A 26,264-nucleotide genomic window follows, 5' to 3' on the forward strand; every position below is an offset into this window, starting at 1 on the left:
ATATAGTTGACTAACAATGTTGTGATCGTTTCAGGTGTACAGCAAAGTGCTTCAGGTATACATGTACATACACATGTGTCTATCCTTTTTCAAATTCTTTTCCCATTTAGGTTACATAATATTGAGCCGAGTTCCCTGAGCTATACAGTTATCCACTTTAAATATAGCAGTGTGTACATGTCAATCCAAGCCTGTTTCTGTTTTGTAAATAAGTTCATTTGTATCAAGGAAATGTTAAAACATTAATAGAACAAGTTTTCAAGACAGATAATCATAATTCATCAAACGCACCAACATGTAAAGAAAGCACCAAAAAAACATTGCATCAGTTGGGCTTCCCCAGAGAAACAGAACCAGCAGGATGAATATATAGAGACAGAGATTTATTGTAAGGAATTGGCTCACACAGTTATGCAGTCTGCAGAGTCCAAAATCTGCAGGGTAGGTAGCAGGCTGGAGACAGAGTACACGTCCAAATACCTCCTGCTGGAGGATTTTCTCTGGCTTGCGGGAGGTCAGTTTTTGGTCTATTAAGATCTTCAGCTGATTAGATGAGGCCCACCCACACTATGGAGGGGAATTTGTTTTATTCAAAGGCTCCTTACTTAAACGTTCATCTCATCCAAAAACACCCTCAACAGAAACATCCAGCATGTTTGACCAAATATCCAGCACTGTAGCCCCACCTAAGCTGACACATAAAATTCACCGTCACACACATTAGACCCACTCTTTTTGGAAAATGGGAGGAGATGACTTAATTGTTGTGTTTTCCTTTGTTTATTCTATTTCCAAAAATGAGTTAGAGCCACCAGCAAATTAATTAGTAAAATCAGTTTCCTACTTAGAATTTCTTTTCCTCAGTTTGCAGGAAGACTTGTGTCACTAGACTTGGAGAATCCAGATTCCGTTTCTCTCTGCCAAGATCTTATGATAAGTACCAAGGGTCCCATCTCAGCAATGAATATTTTAATGATTTTTTCCAACTGTAAACATTGTGATTTGCGTATCCTGCCACCTCAAGCTGACACCCGGGAAAAAAAAAATTGAAAGGGTTCATGGAAAATGTGATTCGCTACAAAATGATCAAGGAATAAATCTGCTTTAAGTAAAACCAAACCAACTTTTTGACTAGATACTGATAAGGCAGATACAGTAATAGGTTTGGGGGACTAGATTTGAATTAACAGATATTTCAACCATTATTATTAGCATTTGATATTTTTAAACACGGGGTGTTGTTTTTCAGTAACTCATCTTTTTCAGAATAGAAGCAACAGGTCTTTAACATCAAAATTATTAGAAATCACTGTCCTGTGTTATCTGAACTCTGGGAACCCTGGCATCCCATGGAAATCTCGTTGGTCTCTTTCCAGAACATCCTACACCACCTGTGTATTCTGTGCTCCGTCTCCCCCACTTCCATCCTGAAGTCAGCAAATATCCTGGAACGTGTTATTAGCAAGAATTCAGAGAACAGGCCAGGCCAGGTGGGGTGCCAGGCTTCAGACAACCCGGTCCCTCCCTGTGTTCTGTGGTCCCCTACCAACTCCTAACAGAGCCTACAAGGGGCATCTTTCCATCCATGTGGACCCTCTCCTTCTGGCTATTTTGCTCTGCCCCATCTTATCCACCTGGAGGATATTTAAAAACTCCTCTCAAGATTGTCATCTTTCTTTCCTGAACCCAGCAGACGGCATTGGGACTGTTTCCATACACTTCTGCTATGACTCTTAAATTTCCTCAAGGGAAAGAACTATGTTGTATTCACACTAGCATCTTTGGGAAAAGATCAGGGGTAATTGTTTAGTTTAATGAATAAATGTGGAAAAGAAGTAATGTTTTCAGAATTTTAAATAATAATTTAAAATTTTATTCTGTACCACACACTGTGCTCTCTCTCTTAGGGGATAAAGCAAATGTCCTACCAGGAATCTTAAAGTCCGATAAGGAAGAAGATATGAACACCTGTGATAGGGGAGAATACAGGTGCTGTGGAAGAAGCACACATTACAGTGTTGACTGAGAAAGGAAAAAGAGATCTTATGTCAATTATCTTTCTTAAGTTGGTTGAGAGAGGAAGGCAGAGTAATTGGTGCCTCAAAGATGTCCACCTCCTAAGCCACGCTCCTGACAAAAGGACTTTGCAGATTTAATTAAAGTTATAACCTTAAAATAAAGAGATTTTTCTGAATTATCTGGGTCCAGTCTAATAAATCCCTAAAAGCAGAGAACTTTCCCTGGCTGAAGTCAGAAAAGAGAGGTGGCAGAAGGGGAGGGCAGAATTCTGTGATTCTAAGCCTGAGAAGGATTCAGGACCATTGGGAGCTGTGAGGTGGAGGGTCCAGATGCAGAGACTAGAGAGAGGCCCCTAGGAGCTGGGAGTGGACCCAGTAGACAGCCGGCAAGGGAATGGGACTTCAGTCCTACAACCTCAAGGAGCAGGATTCTGCCAATGACCTGATGATCCTGGAAGGAGTTTGTGCCCTGGAGCCTCCAGAAAGGAAGGCAGCCCAGCCTGCACCTTGATTTCAGCCCAGTGAGACCCTGAACAGAGGCCACCTGAGCTCACCCAGATTTCTGCCCTACAGAACGGAGATAATAAATTTGTGTTGCTTTAAGCTGTGGTAATCCGTTATAGGAGCAGCAGAAAACTAATACATTGGGACAGTGAGTGGAATGTAGGTTTAGTTGATCTGTGATAGGAAGGGTGGGACAGTGATGACAGGGTGGCGGAAGCTAGTGGCCAGCAGAAGGGGCGGCAAAATCCCTAGACAGAACTGGCATTTCAAGGACAGCAGGCATTGCAAGAAGAGGTGACGGGTGACCACCCAGAGCCCACCATCTTCCTCCCCCGGGGACCCTAAACGGAAGAAAGCAGTGACACCTCCCAACCTTATGGAGTAGAGCGACTTCAGTTTCTTTACTTGCCTACTAAAGAAAGAATGACCTCCAGGGCTGACCGAACGTAGAATTGCCACCGCTGTCCCATGCACTTCCCACGGCTGGAATGCAGGCATCTCAGCCTCACTGGCACCGAACACAGACTCTGGCCTTCTACCCACTTTACCTGGTAGGGATTTGCCTGGTAACTAATTTTTCTTCCTACTTTTAATTTACAGATTATGTACTTATTATGAAATACAAAAATAAGGTGAGATGCTTTTCTATGTCCAACCACCGAGTTGTACTCTTACACGTGAAATGAAGTTACTTTATGAATTTCATTCTGTAGGGCAGTTCCTGAGAGTCAGGGACATTAACACGGATGTTCCAGCAAAGTGGGCTTGGATGTTCTGTCTCAACCTCATGAGCTCTACTCTGGGCGCCCACCTCCTTCCCTCCCACCCCTCACGGGAACAACACTGACACCCTTATGGGACACAAAGGAACAGGTATTTTGCGCAAAACTGTCTGAATGATGGGTACGACGGAGGCAACACACCTGGAAGCAGACAGGAGCTTGACAAGAGCTAAAGTAGCACAATTAGAAATTCTTCTCACTCCTAGTGTTGAGGACACTTGCCCAGGGAGGGGACTGACACGATCATTTATATTCTTTATAAAGAAGAGGGTTTTTCTTAGACACAATTAGTATGTTGAGTAATTGCATGCAGAAGAAATAGTCAAAGAACTTACAAAATCACATTTTAAGCAGCGAACATTTCCAAGACTCTTTTGCACTCACACCAGCTGCTGTTCGCCTTTATTTGTTAAGTTGGGCGATTCCTGCAGTGCGTTGACTGGGCCATATCCCTGAGACCAATCCCAGTGTGCATGTGAGGGAAGCTCTCGTTCTGGCTGAAAGTCTCCATGAGACATTTGAAGATGTTCAGAAATATGGCCCACTTCTGAAGAACTTAGGGGCAGGACAGGAATAAAGACACAGACGTAGAGAATGGACTTGAGGATATGGGGAAGGGGAAGGGGAAGCTGGGATGAAGTGAGAGAGTGGCATGGACATATATACACTACCAAATGTAAAATAGAGAGCTAGTGGGAAGCAGCCGCATAGCAAAGGGAGATCAGCTCGGTGCTTTGTAACCACCTAGAGGGGTGGGATAGGGAGGGTGGGAGGGAGATGCAAGAGGGCGGGGATACGGGGATATATGTATATGTATAGCTGATTCACTTGGTTATAAAGCAGAAACTGGCACACCATTGTAAAGCAATTATACTCCAATAAAGATGTTAAAAAAATAAAATATAAATAATGAATTAATTAAAAAAAGAAATATGGTCCAGTCACCCTTGAACTAGACTCATTACCTTGTTGAAGAAACAGTAATAGTAATAGCAAATTTAATGAGTACTTACATTTGGTATCCTAGGCGCTTTACATGCACTAGCTCATTTAGTCCTCACCACGGCCCCAGGAGATAGGTGCTCTTACCATCCCCTTTTGCAGATGTGGACACTGAGACACAGGTGGTTAATCAGGTGTGCACGGCTCCCGGAAAGCTGCTTCCACAGCCCATGTTCTCACCTGCCCACTAACCAATGCACAAAGGCCAGTACAAACACACTTGGAAGTGATAAAATCCCATTAAAATATTTTATAATTCAGACTGCTTCAATCCAACAAGTTTTCTCTCTGTCCCAAATTCATCTGAATCAGCATTTTCATGCGCGCTGTGTGATGAGAAAGCAAGGGCTTCAGAGTCCGAAGACCCAGGGCGAAGTCTGCCCCCCATTTGTAAAATCACAATAACCCAGCCTCCAGAGAGATGAATCTAAATCAGAGATGGGGAAGCACTTTGTACGCAGCGGTGTGGAGCTCCTGTGGTTTGTGGTTGTTTAGCGAGACTGTGGAAGGGCCGTGTGCTAAAAAAAATCCTGAAATGTGGTTTTTTAAAAAAGAACATACTAACAGCATCTAGAAATGTCCCCCATCCTCCCTCCTCCCAGGAGACACTCACACACACACACACACACACACACACACACACACACACACACACACATCCGACCTCTTTCTCTGCCTTTTATTATTGGATTTTCTGAGAAGTTTCCAATCCCCAAATCCAATCCTAAACCCTGGTGATCCAGGAGATGAGTTGCAGCCACAAGAAAGGTTTTGATTCTTCACAGTGGGTTAGAGAAGCTGGGTTCCTAGGCAGTCAAACATCAAACACCAAACACCAAACACTCAATGTCCACTTACATCCAGGCTTCGAATCCTCAGCCATCACCACCTTCCCACTGCAGCTGCTGAGGCTGGGAGTTGCCCTGGAGACAGACAAACGTTCCAAGTCCCTCCCCCAGGGCTCCTCTGTTGCCAGGCAACCAGGGTACACAGCCCCTTGCCAAGGGATCTCTCCTCTGACCTCCTCATATGCCTCTGGCCTTCTTGAACAGGGAGTACTAGGTTTGCTTGCCTGTTTTCCTTTTTAAAATTCCTTTTTAAAATTTCCTTTTTGTGATTTGAAAAACATCAAAATGCCCTTGCACCCTTTAATTCCTTTCCAAAGCCCAGGAAGCCAAAGGTAAGTGGCCTTTCGTTGGGCATCTTCTATGGAGATGTACAGATTGTACAGTGCACGACCCATCCAACTGTACCTGGAGTTCTAGTGCATAGTAGGTGCCAGTCTCTAAATGATCATTTAGTCATTTTAGTGTTATTATCCCGAAGTTCCTAGTAGGGAATTGATATCATGTGAGGTGAAGTAACCTGCCGGAGATCAGTTAGCAGGGAACAAAAGCATGTAAATTCACATTTGGCTGCAAAGTCGGTGCTTTTTCCTCAGGCTACCCCATATGTCAAGGGAGGAAACTCTAAAACCCCCTTAAGATTCTTATCTTTAAACACTGTATTCGATTTAAATTTCTTCCAGGCAGAGGGAATTCGGTGCAGTGGAATGCTGGCTCCTCTATTCTCAGGAGACGTCACGCTGAGCAGCCCTCACGACTCACCAGCTCCAGATGACAAAGGTGACAAATCTGACCTTACAGAATTGGGAGGATGAAGTCAGTGCCTGTGAAAGATTCAGGGCACATCGTAGTTTTCTTTTCTTTCCACTGATGCTGGCCGGACACTTTAAATGTGAGCCTTTTCTGAAACCATGAAGTTGTCATGACCCTAGGAGGCTCAGACGGCTCCCTAATCAGGTGTATTTGAATTTAACCTGGAAAAAGATAACGAAAATGTTTACTGATCTTCTCTCTCCAATGTTCACAGTATTTAGGCATCCAACCATAATGAGAAATGCTGGCAGGAAATGCCCACATTACACGAGGCTAGCTAAGCATTGACCCAGGAGAGGAAAGTTCCCGCCTTCAGTTAATTATAAATTAAGAGCAAACATGTGGCAATTCAGGTTGCCATGTTACCAACTACTGGAGATGAAACAGTGAGCTCTTCTGCTCAGAACTGCTTAGTGGTTTAGTAAAATGGCCGATTATTTTTGTAGACAGAGCACCCCACCTTTTCCACCCTGTAGGGGCAGGCAGTCAGGTGGCAGAGGTGTCCCCCCTCCGCCCCACAGGCAGGCTGAAGCAACAGGGCTCCGAGGCGGTGGTAGAGACAGCTGGGGGGGTGTCAGCCCCGGCTGGTGGGCGGCCTCCAGTTTCAGCCAGGGCTCATTCTTCGCGGACATGCACAGTCTTGGTTTAGATCAGAAAGAAAATGATACACTTGTCCCCAAGACCTAAGTGTCTCCCAAGTCAAGTCTTATGGACACACATACAGTAAATTAACCTACCCCTTACACACTACAGTTCAGGGAGTCGTTGGTCAAATCAATAGCAAGCCTTAGAAGCCCACCTGCGGCTCTCCGATTGCTAAATATTTCAACGAAGTGTCTGAAGCAGAAATGTATTTAAGTATTACGTTATGGGCGCAACGAACGGATCTGCCAGAACCACAGCGGTCTTCCCGGAGGCCAGACGTCTGTGTAGGAATCAACAGTGGCTCACCTTGGAGTTATTTCTACTGAGATGGATGGTCTATTTTGTGTTTCAGCTCTAGGTGGCGCTGGAGCACATCTTAAAACACGACGGAACGCAGGTGAGATGCAGCCGTCCCAGCTCGTGTCCCCGCATCCTCCATCCTACTCCGCGTCCAGAAAGAAAAAGAATATTGTCTGCTCTTGTCACTTTGTCAAGACTGCAGAGATGCACGATTTATTCCCTGAAGATGCAGAGTGGAGAAGAGACAGACAACTTAGGGGACGGACGCGGTGATCTGAGCGTTGCAGAGACCAGAGGAAAAGGCGCAGAGGAGGGAGTGGTCGAGGACCCCAGACTGAAGTGCCGGGGGCGGGAGGAGAGCCTCGGGTGGGTCAGAACAGCCAATGGCTTGGAAAAAATAAACATTTTCCGTTATTAGAATTCATTGAGCAGAAATGGGCAAAGTTGAACCGACTTTTTAAACATCTTTGTGACCTCAGCTCTGGAGGTGTGAAACAGAGATGCATAGGGCGAACCTGAGGTTAGACGGAAATTACATGCCAGCCCGAGTGGGGAAGTTGCGGAAATGTAGGGATGCTGAGAGCTGCCGGGTGCAAGGGGCAGCGTCACGAGGGAAATTCAGTTTGGTCCCGTAGATGGCAAGGAGTTGTTGGAAGAGTTTACACAGTAGAGAGGTGAGCACAGGTTTCCGTTTGAGAAGCATAACTCTGGTGCTGTATTGGAGACGGTGACAGGGCAGTAGTAAGAGTCAAGACGGGCATTTCCAGGTCCACACACTGAAAGGAGGGCTGGCTGCAAGTCCACCCCGATCCCACCCCCTCCGGACGTGGAGGAAGGAAAGTCTCGCCCATCAAAGGCCCACAGCGGGGTTTTGCGCTGCCTTGCCTGCTTGCCTTTTCAGGGTCCGCACCCCACCTGTGGGTCTTCCCCTCTGCCCCTGCCTTTCTCTCCTTCTCCCTCCCTCCCTCCCTCTACCTGATGGGACATTTCCATCGGTAAAACAAATGTGCTCTCGTTTTTTCCAATCTTAAATATATATAAAAGCAAACCTTTGCTGTGACTCCACTTCTTTCTAAGGCAAAGGCGCCCTCGCATTTATTATTACTTTTTTAACCTCTTTATTGGAGTATAATTGCTTTACAATGGTGTGTTAGTTTCTGCTGTATAACAAAGTGAATCAGCTATACGTATACATATGCTCCCATATCCCCTCCCTCTTGTGTCTCCCTCCCTCCCTCCCTATCCCACCCCTCTAGGTGGTCACAAAGCACAGAGCTGATCTCCCTGTGCTATGCGGCTGCTTCCCCCTAGCTACCTATTTTGCTTTTGGTAGTGTGTATATGTCCATGCCACTCTCTCGCTTCGTCCCAGCTTACCCTTCCCCCTCCCCGTGTCCTCAAGTGCATTCTCTACGTCTGTGTCTTTATTCCTGTCCTGCCCCTAGGTTCTTCAGGACCTTTTTTTTTTAGATTCTGTATATATGTGTTAGCACATGGTATTTTTCTCTTTCTGACTCACTTCACTCTGTATGACAGACTCTATCTAGGTCCATCCACCTCACCACAGATAACTCAGTTGCGCTTCTTTTCATGGCTACTGTTGACGGGACAGGTGGTAGTCAGAGAACATCGCAGGCAGCGCAGTGGGCTACCTGCTGAGGTGGGAAGATGCAGCGGGGCAGCCGCCCGGGTGACCCATAACAGTCCTGTCTCCACGCAGCTCACACCTTCTCACGTGCAGCCTTGACTCTGCCCTAACAGTGCTTTTCTGCAGCATCACTTTATTTTTAAGTGGTATTTGAGGGCAAAGTCACCACAAGACCCCAAAAGGTTGGAAATGTGCTGTACACCTTAAACGTACACAGTGCTAAATGTCCATTATATCCCAGTATAACTGAAGGAAATTTACTTTTAAAAGTGCCTGATGGGGCTTGCCTGGTGGCGCAGTGGTTGAGAGTCCGCCTGCCGATGCAGGGGACACGGGTTCGTGCCCCGGTCCGGGAAGATCCCACGTGACGTGAAGCGGCTGGGCCCGTGAGCCATGGCCGCTGAGCCTGCGCGTCCGGAGCCTGTGCTCCGCAACGGGAGAGGCCGCAACAGTGAGAGGCCCACGTACCGCAAAAAAAAAAAAAAAAGTGCCTGATGGTCAAAGGCTGGTCGAGTCTTCCTCACATCACATCACAGATTCCTGCCTTCCCCCTCCCCCTTAGAAGGACTGCTGTGATCCTGGGCTCAGGGGACTGCGCAGGCCATGACCTCTGGCTAAGGTCAGCTGCCCAGCAGTCTTCCTTCCACCTGCAGCCTCACTTCCTCTTGGCCAAGGAATCTGCCCCCAGAGGAGGTGACACTTGGCCTGAGACTCCGCCTGCCACACCCAGAGCCAGAGGAAGAAGCTTCTGGCGTCGGGAGCGGAACGGGAGGTGAGGCTCCATCCAGGTAGAGGTGAAACCCAGGCTCCCAACCCAAGTCTCTGTCGGGACAGCAGAGGGAAGGTGGGAGCCAGAGCAGGCGCTGTAGATGGTGCTGCCCTGGGGTGTGATGGGTTTTGTTTGTTTGATGTTGTACGACTGGAGAGATGTGAGCATGGCTATGGAAAGGGCCGTGGAGAAGGGAAGGCTGAGAACCTACCGACCGGGGGCATTCAATTCCACCATCCAGTACATGTCTGAAAGGTACAAGGACCCTCCCAAGGGACGCAGGCAGAGCCGGAGGAAGACAGTCCCTGTCGCTACAGGAAACAAACCATCCGGATGTTTCCCTACACGGCCTGTTTCTGACTCATCCTTTGCATCGCTGGTTTTTCATCGGGATAAAGAGTTGCTCACCTTTAAAAATAATCATGGCGGCCTGTGGGTTCCCCAAAACAAACCCAGAGACGGTGGTGATTGCACCGCTGGGAACCGGCTGCTTTTGCCCGGTTGACAAGCCTTAGGAATCTATCAGAGTCTCCTGGGTTTTGAGAGCGAGTGAGAAGGTCTCCTGGGGAAGGCAGATCGGGTGCAGAAGAGGAGGGCTCTTCCTTCTGTTCGTCCAGTGGGCCTTTTCCCAGCAATGTGGCAGAGAAAAGTGGGGGAACACTGTTACTCTCATAAGAAATCAAGCCAGAGTTTACATCAATATAAGAAAAATATGTCTAAGTGATATTTTAAAGTTGAGATGGAGTCTGGTTCCAGGTGCGACTCTGCAGCCAGGAATCCAGGCTGTCACCAGCCCGCCTGGCAGGGCGCAGAGCTCCCGGCTCCTGGCCAAGTGATGGGGTCCTGGACCACCCTGTGCCTGTTTGCCACCTTCTCCATCCTGCGCAAGATGCACCTGACGGACAGTCTGAGCCAATGCTGAGAAGCGTTTATGCTCAGCATCTGTGGGAGTGCGAGTGTCTTCACCCATTCTACCCTTCCAGCGGCCCCCAAAGTTATTTCATCACAGACCTTTTTTTCTTCAAGGTTCCACTCTGTGCAACATGCTTGGAGAAATGCTGAATGAACTTCCTTCGTAAAGCATCTTTTTCCTTAAATGGAGTGGCACCCACAGATGTTTCTCCGGTTTGGGCGGTGGGATTGGGGGCCTTGCAGGGTAATTTACAGCCGTAGAATCTGTGCTCTGTCCTCCAGATTTCTCAGCTCTCAGGGAGGTTCATGATGCAGGCAGAGAGCTGACCTTGTATGGAATGACTCAGTGTGTGCTTTGGAAACCTCATTTCATTGGAGGAAGCGTGCTCAGGGGAGAAGAAAAGAAAAGAGCCTTTGTGGGGTGGGGATGGAGTGGGTAGTAGAACAGAGAGAGGAGGGTCCAAGTCCTCGAGAGGAGAAGTAGGTGGGGCTCCTCCAGTGGCACTCGTCTCTCATAGCGTCCGAAGAGCAGGACATCAGAGTGGACCCCCAGATATCCAGGGTGGACCCCATCTCAGAAGGACCTTGCACCAATCCTGCTCTCCAGCTGCCCTGGACAAGGGCACGTCCTCGGGACCCAGTGTGGAGCCCAGCAGAGAGGCGCCCTGCACCCAGGGCTGGGGGCTCTCACACGATGTTGAGGAGGTCACCCGTGATCAATGGGGTGACGTTCCCACCAGCTGGCGGGAAGGGGAATGATCAGTCAGATCTGAGTTTTGAAAATTATCACTTTTATACACCTATACTGTAAAGTAAAACTCATGCCCACTAGATGTACCATGTACTATTCTTTCAAAAAAACAACAGTAGACTAAACAACCACCCAGATTCAGATATTAACATTTTGACTTATTCAGTTTATCTCTCTCTCCATCATTTTTGCTGACACTTTTGAGAATCGGTAGTAGACATCACAAGTCTTTAGCCCTAAATACTACAGCACCCGCCTTCTCCTCCATAACCACAGGACACTATCACACTGAAGAAGAGTAAGTCTTTGCTTTCTGTCTGCTGATACCTAGCCCGATATTCAGGTTTTCCTGAATCATCCACAAAATATCATTCATAGCTGTATTTTCAAACAAGAACCCATACATTTAGTTGCCACCTCCTTCTTTAAACAGCTTTGATATATAATTTACACAGTGTACAATTCACCCGTTTAATGTTTACAATTTGATGCTTTCTAATATAGTCACAGAGTTGTGCTTTCTTCACCTAAAACAGTCACACTTTTCCATTTTTTTAATGACAGTGGCCCTTTGAGAAGACCAGGCCAGTTGTCTCATGCACTGTCTACTCTGAGGTGTGCCTGGTTATTTCTTTTGTGCTGTGGTTGTTTTGTGCTGCCTGCCTTATATCACCTACAAAGTGGAAGTGAGTCTAAGGCCCAAGTATATTTAAGTCAAAACGTCTTGGTAAGTAAGAGTCCTTCACGGGTGGTGATCTGTACTTTCCACTATTAGTAATGTAAAATCTGATCACTGCATATGGAGGGGGCGACCATAATATCTTGTTATTGTGGTGATGGGTTTTCCCTTTGTGATCAGCAGGGATGCTGCGAGGTAATGCTTTGAGGTCATGAAGCTGCCCAGTTTCCAAGAATCTTTCACATCCGTGGATATTCCTTGCCCAAATCAACTAGCTCCGAGGGGTTGCAAATGGTTATTTCCACTTTCATGTCATCCACACTGATGAGATGCAATTCTGTAAAAAGGGCTTTCCCTCATCAATTTGGAATCTCGTCTCCTAAAGAGGGAAGTATTTTATTCTTACCTTTAATTGCCTCTTTTCAAGAAAGGAGTTGGTGTTGTGGTCACCTCCAAAACTGCCTATTGGATTTATTCCTTCTTTTTGTTTTGAGGAGCATTCTGGACTTGTAGGTTTTTCTTTGTAATGTATCCAACGTAACGTAATCAATTACACATTCCTTTTCATAAGTTTTATTGAAATATAATTAACATACCGTAAGATTCACTCTTTTGAAGTGTCTATTCACAGGTTGGTGCTACATTCGCATTTCAGTGGTTTACAGTATGTTCACAAAATCGTGCAGCCGTCACCACTGTCTATTTTGAGGACAGTTTTTTTCGTCATCACAGAAAGGAACCCTCTACACACTGGCATCATTCCTCATCTTCATGTCCCCCAGCCCCTGGTAACCACTGATCCAGTTTTCTGTCTCTATGAATTCACCTCCTCTGAACTTTTTATATAAATGAAATCATACTGTGTGTGGTCTTTTATAACTGGCTTCTTTCACTTAACATAATGTTTTCAAGGTTTCACCCACGTTGTAGCAGGTCTCAGTGCTTCATTCCTTTTCATGACTCAATAATTTTCCGTTGGGTGGATGGACCACCTTTGAGTATGCACTCACCAGTTAACAGACATTGGGTTTGTTTCCACTTTTTCAATATTATGAGTAATGCTGCTGTGAACATTTGTGTACAAGGTATTGTATGAATAAGTTTTTATTTTTCTTGAATATGTAACTAGGGGAGGAATAGCTGGGTTATATGGAAACTCTAAGTTGAACATGTTGAGGAATGGCCAAACTGTTTTCCGAAGTGGCCACACCATCTTACAATCCCACAAGCAACGTGTGATAGCTGTAGTTTCTCTACATCTTTGCCAAAAACTTGTTATTGTCTGTCTTTTTGGTTTTAGCCATTGCAGTAGCAGTGACCTGCTACACTGTTGTGCTTTGGTTTGCATTTCCCGAATAACGAATGATGTAGAACAACTTTGCATGTGCTTATCGGCCATTTATGTATCTTCTTTGGAGAAACATCTATTCAAATCCTTTTCTATTTTGAAATTGGATTGTTGTTTTATTGTTGAAAGAGTTTCTTATATATTTTGGACACAAGTCCCTTATCGCATCTATGATGTGCAAATATTTTCTTCCATTTTAGGGGGTTGTCTTTTCACTTCTTTCACTTTTTGTCCTTTGAAGCGCAAATATTTTTAACGTTAGTGAAGTCTGGTTGATCTGTTTGTTTTATCACTGATAGTTTTTGTGTCATATCCAAGCAACTGTTACCTACCCCAAGGTCACTTGATCAGGAATCTGCTAAAATGCCACCTCATTAGAGATATCCCCCCCTGTCCCTCACCCCCCGCCCTGCTTTTCTTCCTCACAGCTGTCCCCATTTGACACGTTATGTACTGTCTGGCTTGCTCGCTTCTCATCCGTCTTTCCACACTTGCATGTACACTCCTTGAAAGCAGTGTTTCTCTTGTTTTCATCCGTGGCTGGATGCCCAGTGCCTGGAACAGAGCCAGACTCGCGGTCAGAATTCACCACAGCCGGGGAAATGACAGCAGAGCTGTTCGAGCGCCCGAGTGGCAGCACCACGGCCAAAGCCTCCGGAGCAGGGCAGCGTGCAGCGGGATTCTGCAGCGCACATTGGAAGGAGGCCAAAGGGCCAAAACAAAAGGCAGCACACACATAAAGAGCAGAGATCCGAGGAGGACTTTGTGAGCTGGAGAACGATTTACAAATAAGAGTAAGCACCCTGACGGAAGAAAGCACCGTCTTGCTGTGAGGGTCCATGTTACGTGTCAATGCCTGAGCTGAGGGGACCAGATATTTGGCTGAACAGAAGTCTCGGTGCATCTGGGAGGCTGTCACTGGCTCAGGTGAGCATTGGAATCGGTATAGCATCAAGCGGATCGCATTTCCTAGTGGGGGTGGCCCCATCCAAGCTGCTGGGGGCCGGAATAGACAGAAGGCAGGGGTGGTGGGGTTGCTCCCTCTGCCTGAGCCTGAGCCCGGACGCTGGTCTTCTCCTGCCCCCGGAATGAGACTGACACCATCGCTGCTCCTGGCTCTGAGGTGGTAGGACTCAGACTAGAATTTAGAAGCTAAGCCACCAGCTCCCCTGGGTCCCCAGCTTGCAGGCGGCAGATGGTGGGGCTTGTCAGCCTCCGTAATTGCGTGAGCCAATCTCTCGTAATAAATGCCTGTGTGTGTGTGTGTGTTAGGGTCCTACACAGAAACAGAGCCAGCGGGATATATATAGACATTCGTACGTACGTAGAGACACGTGCAGGTGTATAGCCCATTGGCTCTGCTTGTCTGGGGAGCCCTGACTCATGCTCCTGGGTTGACTCAGTTGGACCGTGAATGCTAATAAGCTATTGAATAAAAGTAGCACTTTTATTCTGAAAGAGAAGCAACTTTTACAAAGGGAATTTTAACACTTCCCTTAGTGAGGAAACTCCGCCTTGGTGATGGCACCGCATTACGATTCGTCAACGCTGTGATGCACAGACGCACGTGTTCACTCTAGTAAATTCCATGTCGCTCTCAGGCCAATGCTGGCAAAGTAGAAGTTAAATAGATCTCTAAACTATTGGAACGAAGAATTTGAAACCCAGAATAAGCCATATCAAGATAGCAAAGACACATTTCACTGGCCCTGAATTCAGTGAAAAAAAAAAATGTAACTAGTTTTCTAGAACTGTATTTAACTTGCCTTGATTTCCTAATTTGTCCAATGTGGAAACTGAATTCAGGCATGATGGGGTCAGTTGTAGTAAACTTACTGTGTCCTGAAGTCCCTTGGGTTTTAAATCAGTCAAATTAAAAGCCTGTCTCCCTGCTCCATTCCACCTGAATTCTGGGTGTGACTGCAGGGGGGCCGGGGTAAGGGGGTGGGTGCTGTCATGCGGGCTCAGGAGCGGGCTGTGCTGGGTTGTTGCCTGGTTGGGGGGCGAGGGGGGAGCTATGGCTGCTCTCTCCTGTCTGGTCCTCGCCCATCTGTGCTCAGTGATGTCCCCTGAGCCAATCTGTGCTCCTCTGGCTGGTTTCTCGGAGGCAGTGTCCCTCCCCTTTACCCCCAACCACTCAGCACGTGCTGCCGTCACAGGAAGGAGGTCCGCAGGGCTGTGACACCCCCAGAGCGGGGCTGTGACCCCCAGAGCAGGGCCGTGACCCCCAGAGCGGGGCCATGACCCCCCAGAGCGGGGCTGTGACCCCCAGAGTGCGGCTGTGACCCTCCCCCCAGAGCGCAGCTGTGACCCTCCCCCCAGAGCGGGGCTGTGACCCCCAGAGCGGGGCTGTGACCCCCCCAGAGCAGGGCCGTGACCCTCCTCCCAGAGTGGGGCCGTGACCCCCCGGAGTGGGGCCGTGACCCTCAGAGCGGGGCCGTGACCCTCCCCCAAGAGCGGGGCTGTGACCTCCCCAGAGCGGGGCTGTGACCCCCCCCAGAGAGGGGCCGCGACCCCCAGAGCAGGGCATGGGCTGTGTTCACCCGGCGGCCCAGGCAGCCCGCCCCGCAGGCTGATTGAGGCTTCAGCTGCGACCTGCACCCACTCTCCGAGCTCTAGGAGAAAAGTGGGCGCCAGGATCCTGTTGACCAGATTCCACAGAACAGGTCCGGGGTGAATCCCCCCCTGCACGGTTCTCACCTGGTGGAGACGGCACTCTGACACCTCGACAGCTTTCTTCTCCACAGTCTGTCCTCCCCGGGGCCATGCGACCCTCAGTACTGGGACAGAATGGTCTGGGGACAACTCTTTTCAGCCAGACTGTCAGCTTATAAACACCCATAGAAGCGTTTCTCTTAAGACTTCATCTGAGTTTCCCCGTGTGATTTTGCAGCTCGACAGCTGAGTGCGGTTTCTCCCCTTTGAGTCCCCGTTCAGGTCCTCACCGAGGGAGGGCAGGGAAGGAGCCTTGCTTATAAAGCACCAAGTGCTCTGAGGCCGGTCTTCACGGGCGCCTCCAAGGTTCCATGTGTCTACATTAGTCAAGAGGCGCCCTTTACCGGCAGGCAGTGAAGCCAGGCTCACCCAGGATGGCAGGGTGCTTGCGTGTGGGTCTCTGGCCCTGGACAAATCCAGCCTGCTTTCTCTTTCACCAGCTACTTAACTTCCTTGGGTTTCATTTTCCTCACCTTTAAATGGGGGCAATAGCATGCATAATTTATAGAATTGTCGAATACTCAGTTGATCCAAGTAGTACCTAGAGGGCCAGACACATAGTAAGTGCTCAATATATGTTAACCTCTGTTATTTCCGTCCGGGCTTGGGGTGCATCCCTGTCCCGAGTGAGGACAGTCAGGAGGGAGCAGATCACTGAGCGAGAGGAACAGAGATTCTTGAACAGACGAGGGAACACTCGTGCCTCTAAGGATGCACTCAGCAGGAGCCAGACGGAGGTTATCCCAAGAGAGAGACCATTACGGGGCGTGTTCGTGAAAGGACATGTGGGAAGAGCCAAGAACAGGTGCGCCTTGGGATGACAGAGCCACGGAGACGGGAGGTGTAGGAGATGCACCCAGAGTGCCAGCTGATGACCCCGACAGTTGGTTCTCTAGTAAGTACAGGCCCAGCAGAAGGCCACTGGCAAATTTCTACGGGGAGGATGTCGAGAATTGCACGGGCCCCTGAGCCAAGTTACACTGTTTTAAATGAGACTAGCTTAAGCGCAGGACGCCAGATAGCGTCCAGATAGGTAACTGAAAGGCGGTCCGATGAAAGAGGAAGTGGAGGTATCTGTGTTGCTGCAAGTACAGAACTAGCGTCTCGGAAGAAAAATCATAAAGCTACAAATTTCAGGACAACTTTAGCAAAAGCTCTCTGGCAGCCAGAGCTGTCAGGCAATGGTCTGGTTTGCATTATGGGAACGTGTTCTCCACCCCTGAAGCGGTGTCCACTTGGAGCACCATCTACCAGAGGTGGCGAGTAAGTGACCTCGAGTTGCTGGTGGAAGGTCAAACCAGTGACCCTCAAGTCCAAACTCTGACAGTCATAGTTTCACAAGGACAGAATTCAGTTTACCAGGAAGGCTTAGGAAACAGGTGTTTTGATGCATGGCTTCTTTAGTTACTGCCAAGTTAAGCAGGTAAGTGTTATTTTCTTAACATACATTAATATAATAATGTATCTTAGTCATTCTGTGTGTTAAAATGTTTGACTTTTTTGTTGATGACTGAGCATTTACCCTATTCTAAAAATATCATTCTGAGCAAGAATTCTACCTAATTAATGACACGGACATCAACAAGGCCGGCATTATCGAAATGTATACCGTTACCAAATAAACATTTGGAAGTTGGTGTTTCAAATAAATGCCTGGTTTTATTTTCTAGTCACTTTCCTTTCTCCCCTCAACATCAATCGAGGAAAAATCTCAACCGGCTCCCTTTTACGTGATGGTGGGAGAGGGCCGTGGGGAGGGTGGAGAGGGATGCAGGAACGGCTTATGGAGGTTTCTGTTTCATCAGGCTCCGTGTGTCCTCTTGCGAACCGCATCATTTGTGTATTATTTGGAAGATTTAAAAAACTGTCTTGTTAAATACGTGCGATTCTCAGGTCAAAAAATATGTAGTTTCCCTTTTGTCTCTCCCAGAACTGGACCTCTGAAAACAGTCATCACAGGAGGGGACAAGGGCACAGCAAGTCACAGCAAGGTGACAGAAGGCCTCGGGGAAGGAAGACTTGCGTCCTGCCCCTCCCTGCACTTCCCGGAACATCAGGCGCCCGACACACTTGCTGAATAAATGTTTGCTTAATACTGCTGTGTTTTTAGGGTTCCTTTGGTGTGGAAACAGCTCTTGGTTATGGTAAGTCTGATGGAAAAGTCAAACCTGTGTAAGAAAGATAAGGGTTCAAATTCAGATCAGCTTTACAGAGAACCAATCTGCACGCTCAATTACCAAGTAAGTTCCTGGAGATATTAGCTCATGAAATTTATTTTTAACACAGTAAACATTTGCTACAGTTTCACAGGAAATGAAGATTTAACAAAAACCCTGTCTACAACATGCACAGTGCTGTGTACTTGGAGAGCAGTCCGTTAGTAAGAGCTTGGTGCGCAGAATTCCATTTTAAGGTCTTTCTACGTTCGTCTAATTAACACGGAACGAGGCCGTGGACACCCATGTTTAACAATGCAACAAGTCTTTATTCCAGGAAACATTTATTTCATTCACTCCCGAATGTAGCTCTAATATGTCTTTGGTTAGAGAGGGTCTTGGGATGCGATTCAGTTTTAACATTCTGGTCTTAAATATTTATCATTTCCCTGCCCACCTGATGGCAAGCAGAGAGTGCCAGGTAAACACCATTACTTTAAGCGGAGTTTTAAAGATGAAGCCATGAGTATACTGTGAGTTGAGCTGAGAACATTCTTTTTTTCCTAGCAGAGAGAATCCCAGCGCTTAGTGTAAACATGCCCTCCCCGTGGAGTCCTTCCCACTCTTAAGCCATGTGGGCTTGGACTGGTCCTGGGAGCCCTGCCCGTGGGGAAGCTGTTTCAGGAACCAGCCTTGGCACTGGGGCCCATGAGTTTTGTAACATGAAGCAGTCTTTCTAAAAGACCACACTTTTCCCAAAGAGTCTTTTCACTTTACACAGTGGAGTTAATACAAATCATCGTGTAAAATTTAACGTTTTATGTTGTCTCATCCTTTCTGCTAGAAAATGGCTGAAGCAAACATGCCACGTTGCTCCAGTGTGAACTTGGTCTCTCCTCTGCAGACAAGGCTTGGAGTGTTTGCACATGAACTTCTATGAAGCTGCAAATATCTCTTACCTTCCCCACACGTGAGAACAAATGATGAACGTGAAAGGTGATATTTTAAAAACTCTTGTATTCAATTATTCACACCGAAGGATAGCCATTAAAATTATGAACATCTCTACATATATTTCATGTATCATACATATATATATACTTTAAATGTATAATTACATATCAACAAAGGTTTCTTGCTGCTCTAAGCATGTAAGTAAAACAAAGATTTTGCGAAGTAACACCCATATATGCATATATACTGGCTGTTTGAATTATGAATTTATTTACAACTTGCCTAGGTTATAATCAGTGATTATTGTTATATTATACAAACATGACAGTAAAGGTTTCTTTTAAATACAAAGACTGCAAATGAATACATGAAAAAATTACACACATGTACAATATTTATAATTTATAAATGCAAAGTTAAGACCTCTTTAAATTATTGCACTTGTGCATTTTACAAAGTTTTTGTATGTCATACATATAAAATATTTTGAAATTTATAACTTAGTAACTGTAATGAAGTTGGACATTGTTAACTCAAAATTCCTTCTCCTTCCAAAAGTGAGCCCATTAAAACTTTGGATACAGATCCATCGACTCTACGAATCAGATTATGAGCATTGTATTTTTGACAGCTTGTAACCTGTATTCCACTCCAGCAGCTTCTGGTCAGCAAGGAGATTATCACCAGCAAACTCTTAGTTGCCTTGGCTAGGCAGGGATAGAGGATCTCCTTTGTTCATAAGGACTTGTAAAAAAAAAAAAAAAAGTCACCCCTTCTTTTCAGAAAGAGTCAAGATGCTGCATTTCTACAAATTTTGGTAACTGTTTCACAGTGTTCTGGGCACGCACACTTTTTCCGGTGGGTCACTGGGTGGGTTCTGGTGAACAGGTGGGGGGTGTGGTATAGAAACACCTTCTATAACTACATCTACTGTCAGTGTGCACACTAAGTGAATATAAAGGGCATACACCATCCAACAGGTCACATGGAAAAGAGTGTTCCCATATGTCGTTTACACAGTATATTTGAGATACGGCACAAGACTGGGAACTAAAGAAAAAACAAAAGCTGCAATGCCCAGGATAGGGTGATATTTTAGGTGGACTAGGGTACTGGATAACACACTTTTAAAACTTATCCTGCAATAGGAATAAAACCTTTCCACTTAAGCTTCAGTGAATGTACGGTTCCTCAAAAGTACTAGCTGAAACTTGATGTGTGGAAACCGACTACCCTAACTGGCAAGCGTGATCTGGCTGGAAGTTTCGGCCTGGGTCCTGGGGTAACGCTAACCTGTGCCCAGCAGAGGTACACGCAGGGCTGAACCCTCTCAGGGCGGTCAGCTCTGCAGGACCTTCCACTGTCAGTCAGAGAAGGGAAAAGTTCAGAGTTCAGGTGAAGGTAGTAATACTTCTTTGGATTTCAAACGTGTTTCTTGTCTTTCACTTTGTCCCATCTTTTCAATTTAGAACCAGAACAGCGTCAAAACTGTTTTCTTCCTTTTTTTCTATTCTTATCATCACATAAATGTATCTAGTGCTTCAGACAACCAAAATATCCAGTAAAAAAAAAAAAAAAAAAAAAAAAAAAGACAAAAAACAAAAAGTGTAAGCACTGCATTGGGTATCACTAATTTAAACTTAAGTGCTTAAAGAAATTGGCAAAATGTGTATCAGGATAAATACTTAATGCAACGGTAAAAATATACTAGCCATGCACTACAGACAAGCCTGGGGAAGCCATCACTGACAGCATGCTCGGCTAATTTACATTTTACAGTGATTTTAAAATCCGATTAATACTCGCAATAGAAGGGAGACACTAAGGTGACTAAATGAATATGTTTTTAAAGAATTAAATCCTGAATAAAATCAGCCAAGTGTAGAAAGCAAATACATTTGAAATATACAAAGATAGAAGTGATTTTCAAAATCTATATCATGCATATGTACCTGAAAAAACCGACAAAATCACATCATAATCAGTGTCACAGTTCTTGGAAGTTCTTGCAAAAAAGACTGAATCTGAACAGTTCATCGGTTATGGTCACAGGGGTGACTGTGAATGAAATAAAATAAGGGATAGAAAGCTGATAAGGAGAGAATGATCCTAACTCATTCCACTTGATAAAATTAACCATGGATGTGTCCCTTGAAATGTTTTTAATTATAGTTAAGCAAGAAAGCAAAACAATGAATATATGAATGAAGAGGTAAGATTACAGAGTTTAAAATAAAGGCACAGGCCGAGGCGTGGTGAATCACTTAGTCCTATTAAAACTCAAACCCTACTCTGGGTTAAAAGACCAGCAACATAACACTCAAAACTAAATCTATTAAGCAATCCAGGAAGCTAAGGATTTATGCGTCTATGTGTATCATGTACAAACAGAGCTACTGTGCTTGAATATACCAAGAAAGCAAAATTCACTGAGGTTGACTGCATAAAAGCATGCTAAAGAGAGGAAACCTACACTGAGCGGATCTAGTTCTGAATTAGCTCTGTTTCTGCTGCTGCGAGAACAAGTCACCCCGAGCAGTACCGTGATTGTCTGCACAGATGCTTTTCCATTGAGAGAAGAGTCAGGCTGGAGGACAACGGTGTGTGACTAATTCAAAACCTGGTCTCTCTTCCAACATTGTTTTCTCACGTGCTTCTCAGAAATAACTAAAGCTGGGAAATGGATCACAGTTCCTGCCCTAGTAAAAGGGTCATTTTTGGGCTTCCCTGGTGGCGCAGTGGTTGAGAGTCTGCCTGCCGATGCAGGGGACGCGGGTTCGTGCCCCGGTCCGGGAAGATCCCACATGCCACGGAGCAGCTGGGCTCGTGAGCTGTGGCCGCTGGGCCTGCGCGTCCGGAGCCTGTGCTCCGCGGCGCGAGAGGCTGCGGCAGTGAGAGGCCCGCATACCGCAAAAAAAAAAAAAAAAAAAAAAAAAGGGTCATTTTTTAGAATTCCTTTCCACATTAATTGCATTTAAGATTTTCTATTTAATTAAATCACAACTAGTAATTAATCAGATACTTGCATTTTTTAGAATTTTATTCCGCTGCCCAAGTTCAATAGTTCACGTTGTTAGCATGCATTTCCAAGAAAATTTCTAGTTAAAAAATATATTCACTATCTCTGAATGGAATAATTGCATTTGATGATAAAACTGTATCTATTATAAATCAGCACAACCAATAAAAAATTTTGCAAATCAAATATTCTACATATACTCACAGCTGATTACCAAATTTATACTGAACAGGGAAACTTTGGCTCAATACAAAATACCACTTTAATGAGAAACTCATCAAAACTTTTGGCCATAAAAACCATCTGCCCTTTAAAGAAAAAATCTGGGGAAAAGACGAAACAGAACTCAAAAGCGTGTCTGCTAAATAAATCTGCCGAGATACAAAATACTCCTAATTGTGTGTTTTCCAAAACAGATTGTTAACTAAATATCACTGCATCTGAGGCCCTTTCATTTTAAGTAAATCTATGATTCCTAAGTCAATCTTACACATGGTAAAAGTAATAGTAACAGTTTACATTAGAATACAGTCCTTTGTTCAAACTTTGCTTCTATTATGACTATTTCACAAGAAATCAACCAACCGATAACTCCATACACGTTTCTTCGGGAAACTACTGTTCAAAGTACAGGTCACATAATGCAATACACCTGGGTACGTCAAAATAAGATACTTTTCTCTAATAATCATGTCAGAACAGCAACCTTAAAAATGCAAAAATAGCCATAGCATTTCCTCCCCCGTGACTGTTGTCTATTTCAAGAAGCAGAATTCATGCACTCTTTTAAAATCATTTTCATTAAACAATAGTTTTCAATGATATTTCCTTTCCCCTTGCAATTCAGTCTCCAGGTTCAGTTAGATGCCCTAAGTAACTTTTGGGATTAAAGTTGAATCTCATGGGTCCAGTTTCATACATTTGGCTGTAGAAAGCTTGGATGTATGCAACTTTTTAGAATTCAGTTCTGTGAATACATTAACATGAGAAAGGACTCTTTCTAGTCAGCTCTATATCAAACCACATACATTTTCCAACATGAAAAATCACTTTTTGAAGAATGGGGCTGATTTTTACTTTTCAAAGATGTGTTTGCCTCTCTCTCCCTTTCTCTCTCTCACACATATATGTGTGTGTATCTACATACATGTGTGTACCTACATGAATGTCTATGTGTACACAGCTACATACATCCATGTGTGTGTGTGTGTGTGTGTGTGTGTGTACCTAGCCACAGTGGTATTCGCTCTCTTTTGTTATTTCATTTTACCTCATACTGTATAATTATAGTAGCAAATGGAGCTCCATGTAAGGAAGATGGCAACTTTCAGAAGCCCATAAGGAAACTGAACACACAGTGTTAATTTTAAAATAAGAACTATGTTTATGTATAGCTAACTCTGCTGCAACACAAATAAACCATATTATAGAAACACCTGATTTCATCATTTTTGCAAAAACCAAGCTCATATGAACAACAATGTGTATAGTATTGGATATGTAGAAGAATATTTTTAAAAATTTATTTTGTTGAAAGTAATATTCCAGTTTCCTGCTTCGAGGATCGTGGATAAGCCATTTGTTATGGCTCAGCCTAGCGCTTCTGAGACTCTAATTCCTTCAGGTCAGGACTTGCACAGCTTCGGAGGTTACCATGTCATTGTGCTAAAAATCTTTAAAGCATTAACTATGCACCAGAAGTGACTGGTTTATAATCCTTGTAGGAGGGGGTCCAGACTATTACTTTTGTATATTTTTTCAAAACATTTACATTGTAGAGTAATATGAGCCTACCAAAACTGATACAGGAGAGACTCTGCAGACGCAGGTGTCTCTGTAGATATTTGATCTTGAGCAGAGCAAAGAGAACAGAGATGGGCCCCGATGCAGCTGCCGAGGGCAGAGAGCTTACGAAAGACCGTCGAGAGCGCACGAGCACGAGGGGAGTACAAACAGGAGATGAATGAGCGGCTCGCAGTGAAGACTCCAGGAGGCTTAGATGTTATGGTTTAATCGATTTTAGGAGAAATGTATGGTCTTGTCATTAAATAATTTGTAGAACAACCCTTTCACTTGGAATGTGAGTTTAAGATTTTGCAATGACATCGAGTGAAAACATCAAAGAATCACTGTTAAAAATTCACATTTTACATCCGTAAGACTTGTCCGTTGAAAAAAAATTGTATGCCTTGCTTTTATTTTGTTCTTTATGTAAAGGGTTTAGGAAATTTGCCAAGACTACAATAAAGAAAAAAGTAAAGAAAAAATATTCTCTGACATTTTTTGAATTGATACTTGGATTTTTGAGATTTAGTATGATGTATACCTGCATCTCGTCTCAAGGGGATAGAAAATCTGCTTCCTTTAGTGTTAAATTTATTCATCTAAGCCCTGTAGTATAAGCTTTACAGAACACGCTTTAAGTCCACCTAACTTTTAATTCATGAGGCTCTGAAGAAGGATCGATTTTCCATCACTGATTGCAGAAAGGTGCTTCTTACTCTGTAACCTCGATGCCACGTGTCTGAGGCTGTCTGCTATGATTCACGCTAATTACAAGTAGGTCACACATGAACATCCACAAGAGTAACACGTAAAAGTTCCTATTTATAACCAACAACATCAAAGCAACACTGGTGTTAAAGCCAAAGTACAATATCCTAATAGTACCGTTTTAACCCTCACTGGAAAGATACAGTGGAAAAGTACCCCCTTCCGAACAATTGTCCGTTTCCATTAAGGCCTCAGCTATATTAGCCCATTAGAAAAGGCCAGTTCACAAGGAGTCACTGGGGCTGTGGATTTCTGGTCCTGGCTGATCACCGTCTGTGACGCAGTACAGAGGAGCCTGGCAGGGAGCCGTCTGCTGGATGTGTTTACTTGATGGTACCTTCTTGAAGAGGTCTGCATCCCAGTTACCAGGTGTAGGTTCCCCCCACAAAAATAAAAGGAAGAAAAGTCAAAGAAGCAAGATGAACATCTTCAGGTGGGAGGGCTCAGGGGCGGCCATCAGTCATCGATCTTCACGGGCAGCTTCTCCGAGGTCCCCTGGGCCGCCGGCGGGTTCGAGATCCACACGGCACTCTCCTCCCCTCGAATCACCTTCTCCCACTGGCTCAGGTTATTCCTGGAATAAGAGACGCAGCGACAGGGGCTGTTTCAGAAAGGATTTCTGGACTCTGTCCCAACAATCATCCACACCATCCTGTGGCATAACTCAGCCTGATGGCTTTTGGGTGTCGTTTTGACTCTGGTGACCTTGACTATAACCAGCTTGCAGGCTCCCAGCCTGTCCCCCGACTTGGCACCACTGCTCAGTCTCCTCAGAGGAGCCTCAACCGCCAAAGCCCTGTCCCACCAGCTCGTTTCTTAGTTGGGATTCACTGGAAAGGGACTGAGCCAACGGGTGACCACCGAGGACACGTGGGATGGGAGGAAAGGGTGGAAGGGGCCCGGAGCCGCAAGTTCATCCACCAACGACACCTCCGTCCAGGCCTTCCCACCCCATGGGGGGAAGCGTGTGTCCCCCCGGGGCAGCTCCATCCCCTTCACATGCGAGACCGGGGAGAAGCCTTATTTTGAACACCGTGTCATGTATTAGAAAGGCACCATAAGTTACACCTGCTACAAACTTTTGAAAGTTCCTCGTTACGAGGTTGTATTTGTGCTCCGGTGGCCTCTAGTCTCAAACACAGCCTCACTCCCCCACCTCCTATCTTCCCGTCTCAGTACCTGCAGCTCAAGGGTTGCAGCATCTTCCTCTCCTCCGATGGTGTGAGAACTCCCGCTGCCTGACCACCACCCTGCTGGCCCGGCTAACCTCGCAGAGGCCTCGTCAACATTCCCCACCTTGCACCTTGCTTCCTCACACGCAAAGTCAAAATCAGAAGGGAACCTTAGCATTAGCAAACACAAAATTCATGCAAAGAAGACCTGCTAAGATAGCTTTGGACAAAAGAAACCCCTAAAATATAACCTGAAAAATGTAACAGTTTAGCTTTTGTCCTATGTCATCAGGTATCATTTTCCCAGAACCTGAAGAGATTTTTTTGATATATTGGAAAAAAAACACCCACTAACTTTGTTGTGTTTCCTTGGATACAATGACACATGATGAATTTTTCAAGTTTTAATCATATTGAAACAGGCTTTAAGGGATTATGCGGTTTAGCCAAGTCCACAGTAGCAAGAAGGCATCAAAACTGCTGAGACAGCTGAATAACAATCCCAGAGCTTGATAATAATAGCAAGCCTTCATTCTGCTGGTTCTAAATATTTAGCACGAATACAGAGAATTTTTGGACAAAAAGAACTTCTGAGTAATGCCTGCATCTATTTTTTTTTTTTTTTACAACATGCTCCTTGGATTTCAATTGATACTCTCTTTTCGCTTTGGTGGGACATT

At 45.3% G+C, this 26,264-nt stretch overlaps 1 protein-coding gene across 1 annotated transcript in view; it reads right to left on the reverse strand.

The window, feature by feature from the left end:
• Nucleotides 1-21,867: 21,867 nt before the first annotated feature.
• The window catches only part of PDE10A (phosphodiesterase 10A), a 317,828-nt gene continuing 313,431 nt past the window's right edge, over nucleotides 21,868-26,264 (reverse strand). Inside the window, exon 22 of the mRNA XM_029223680.1 lies at nucleotides 21,868-24,986. Coding sequence (XP_029079513.1) covers nucleotides 24,869-24,986 — 118 coding nt within the window. The 3' untranslated portion in view covers nucleotides 21,868-24,868. The remainder of the gene's footprint in view (nucleotides 24,987-26,264) is intronic.

This window comes from Monodon monoceros, unplaced genomic scaffold, assembly GCF_005190385.1.
Source record: "Monodon monoceros isolate NGI ecotype Baffin Bay Population unplaced genomic scaffold, NGI_Narwhal_1 Super_Scaffold_15, whole genome shotgun sequence".
NCBI lineage: Eukaryota > Metazoa > Chordata > Mammalia > Artiodactyla > Monodontidae > Monodon > Monodon monoceros.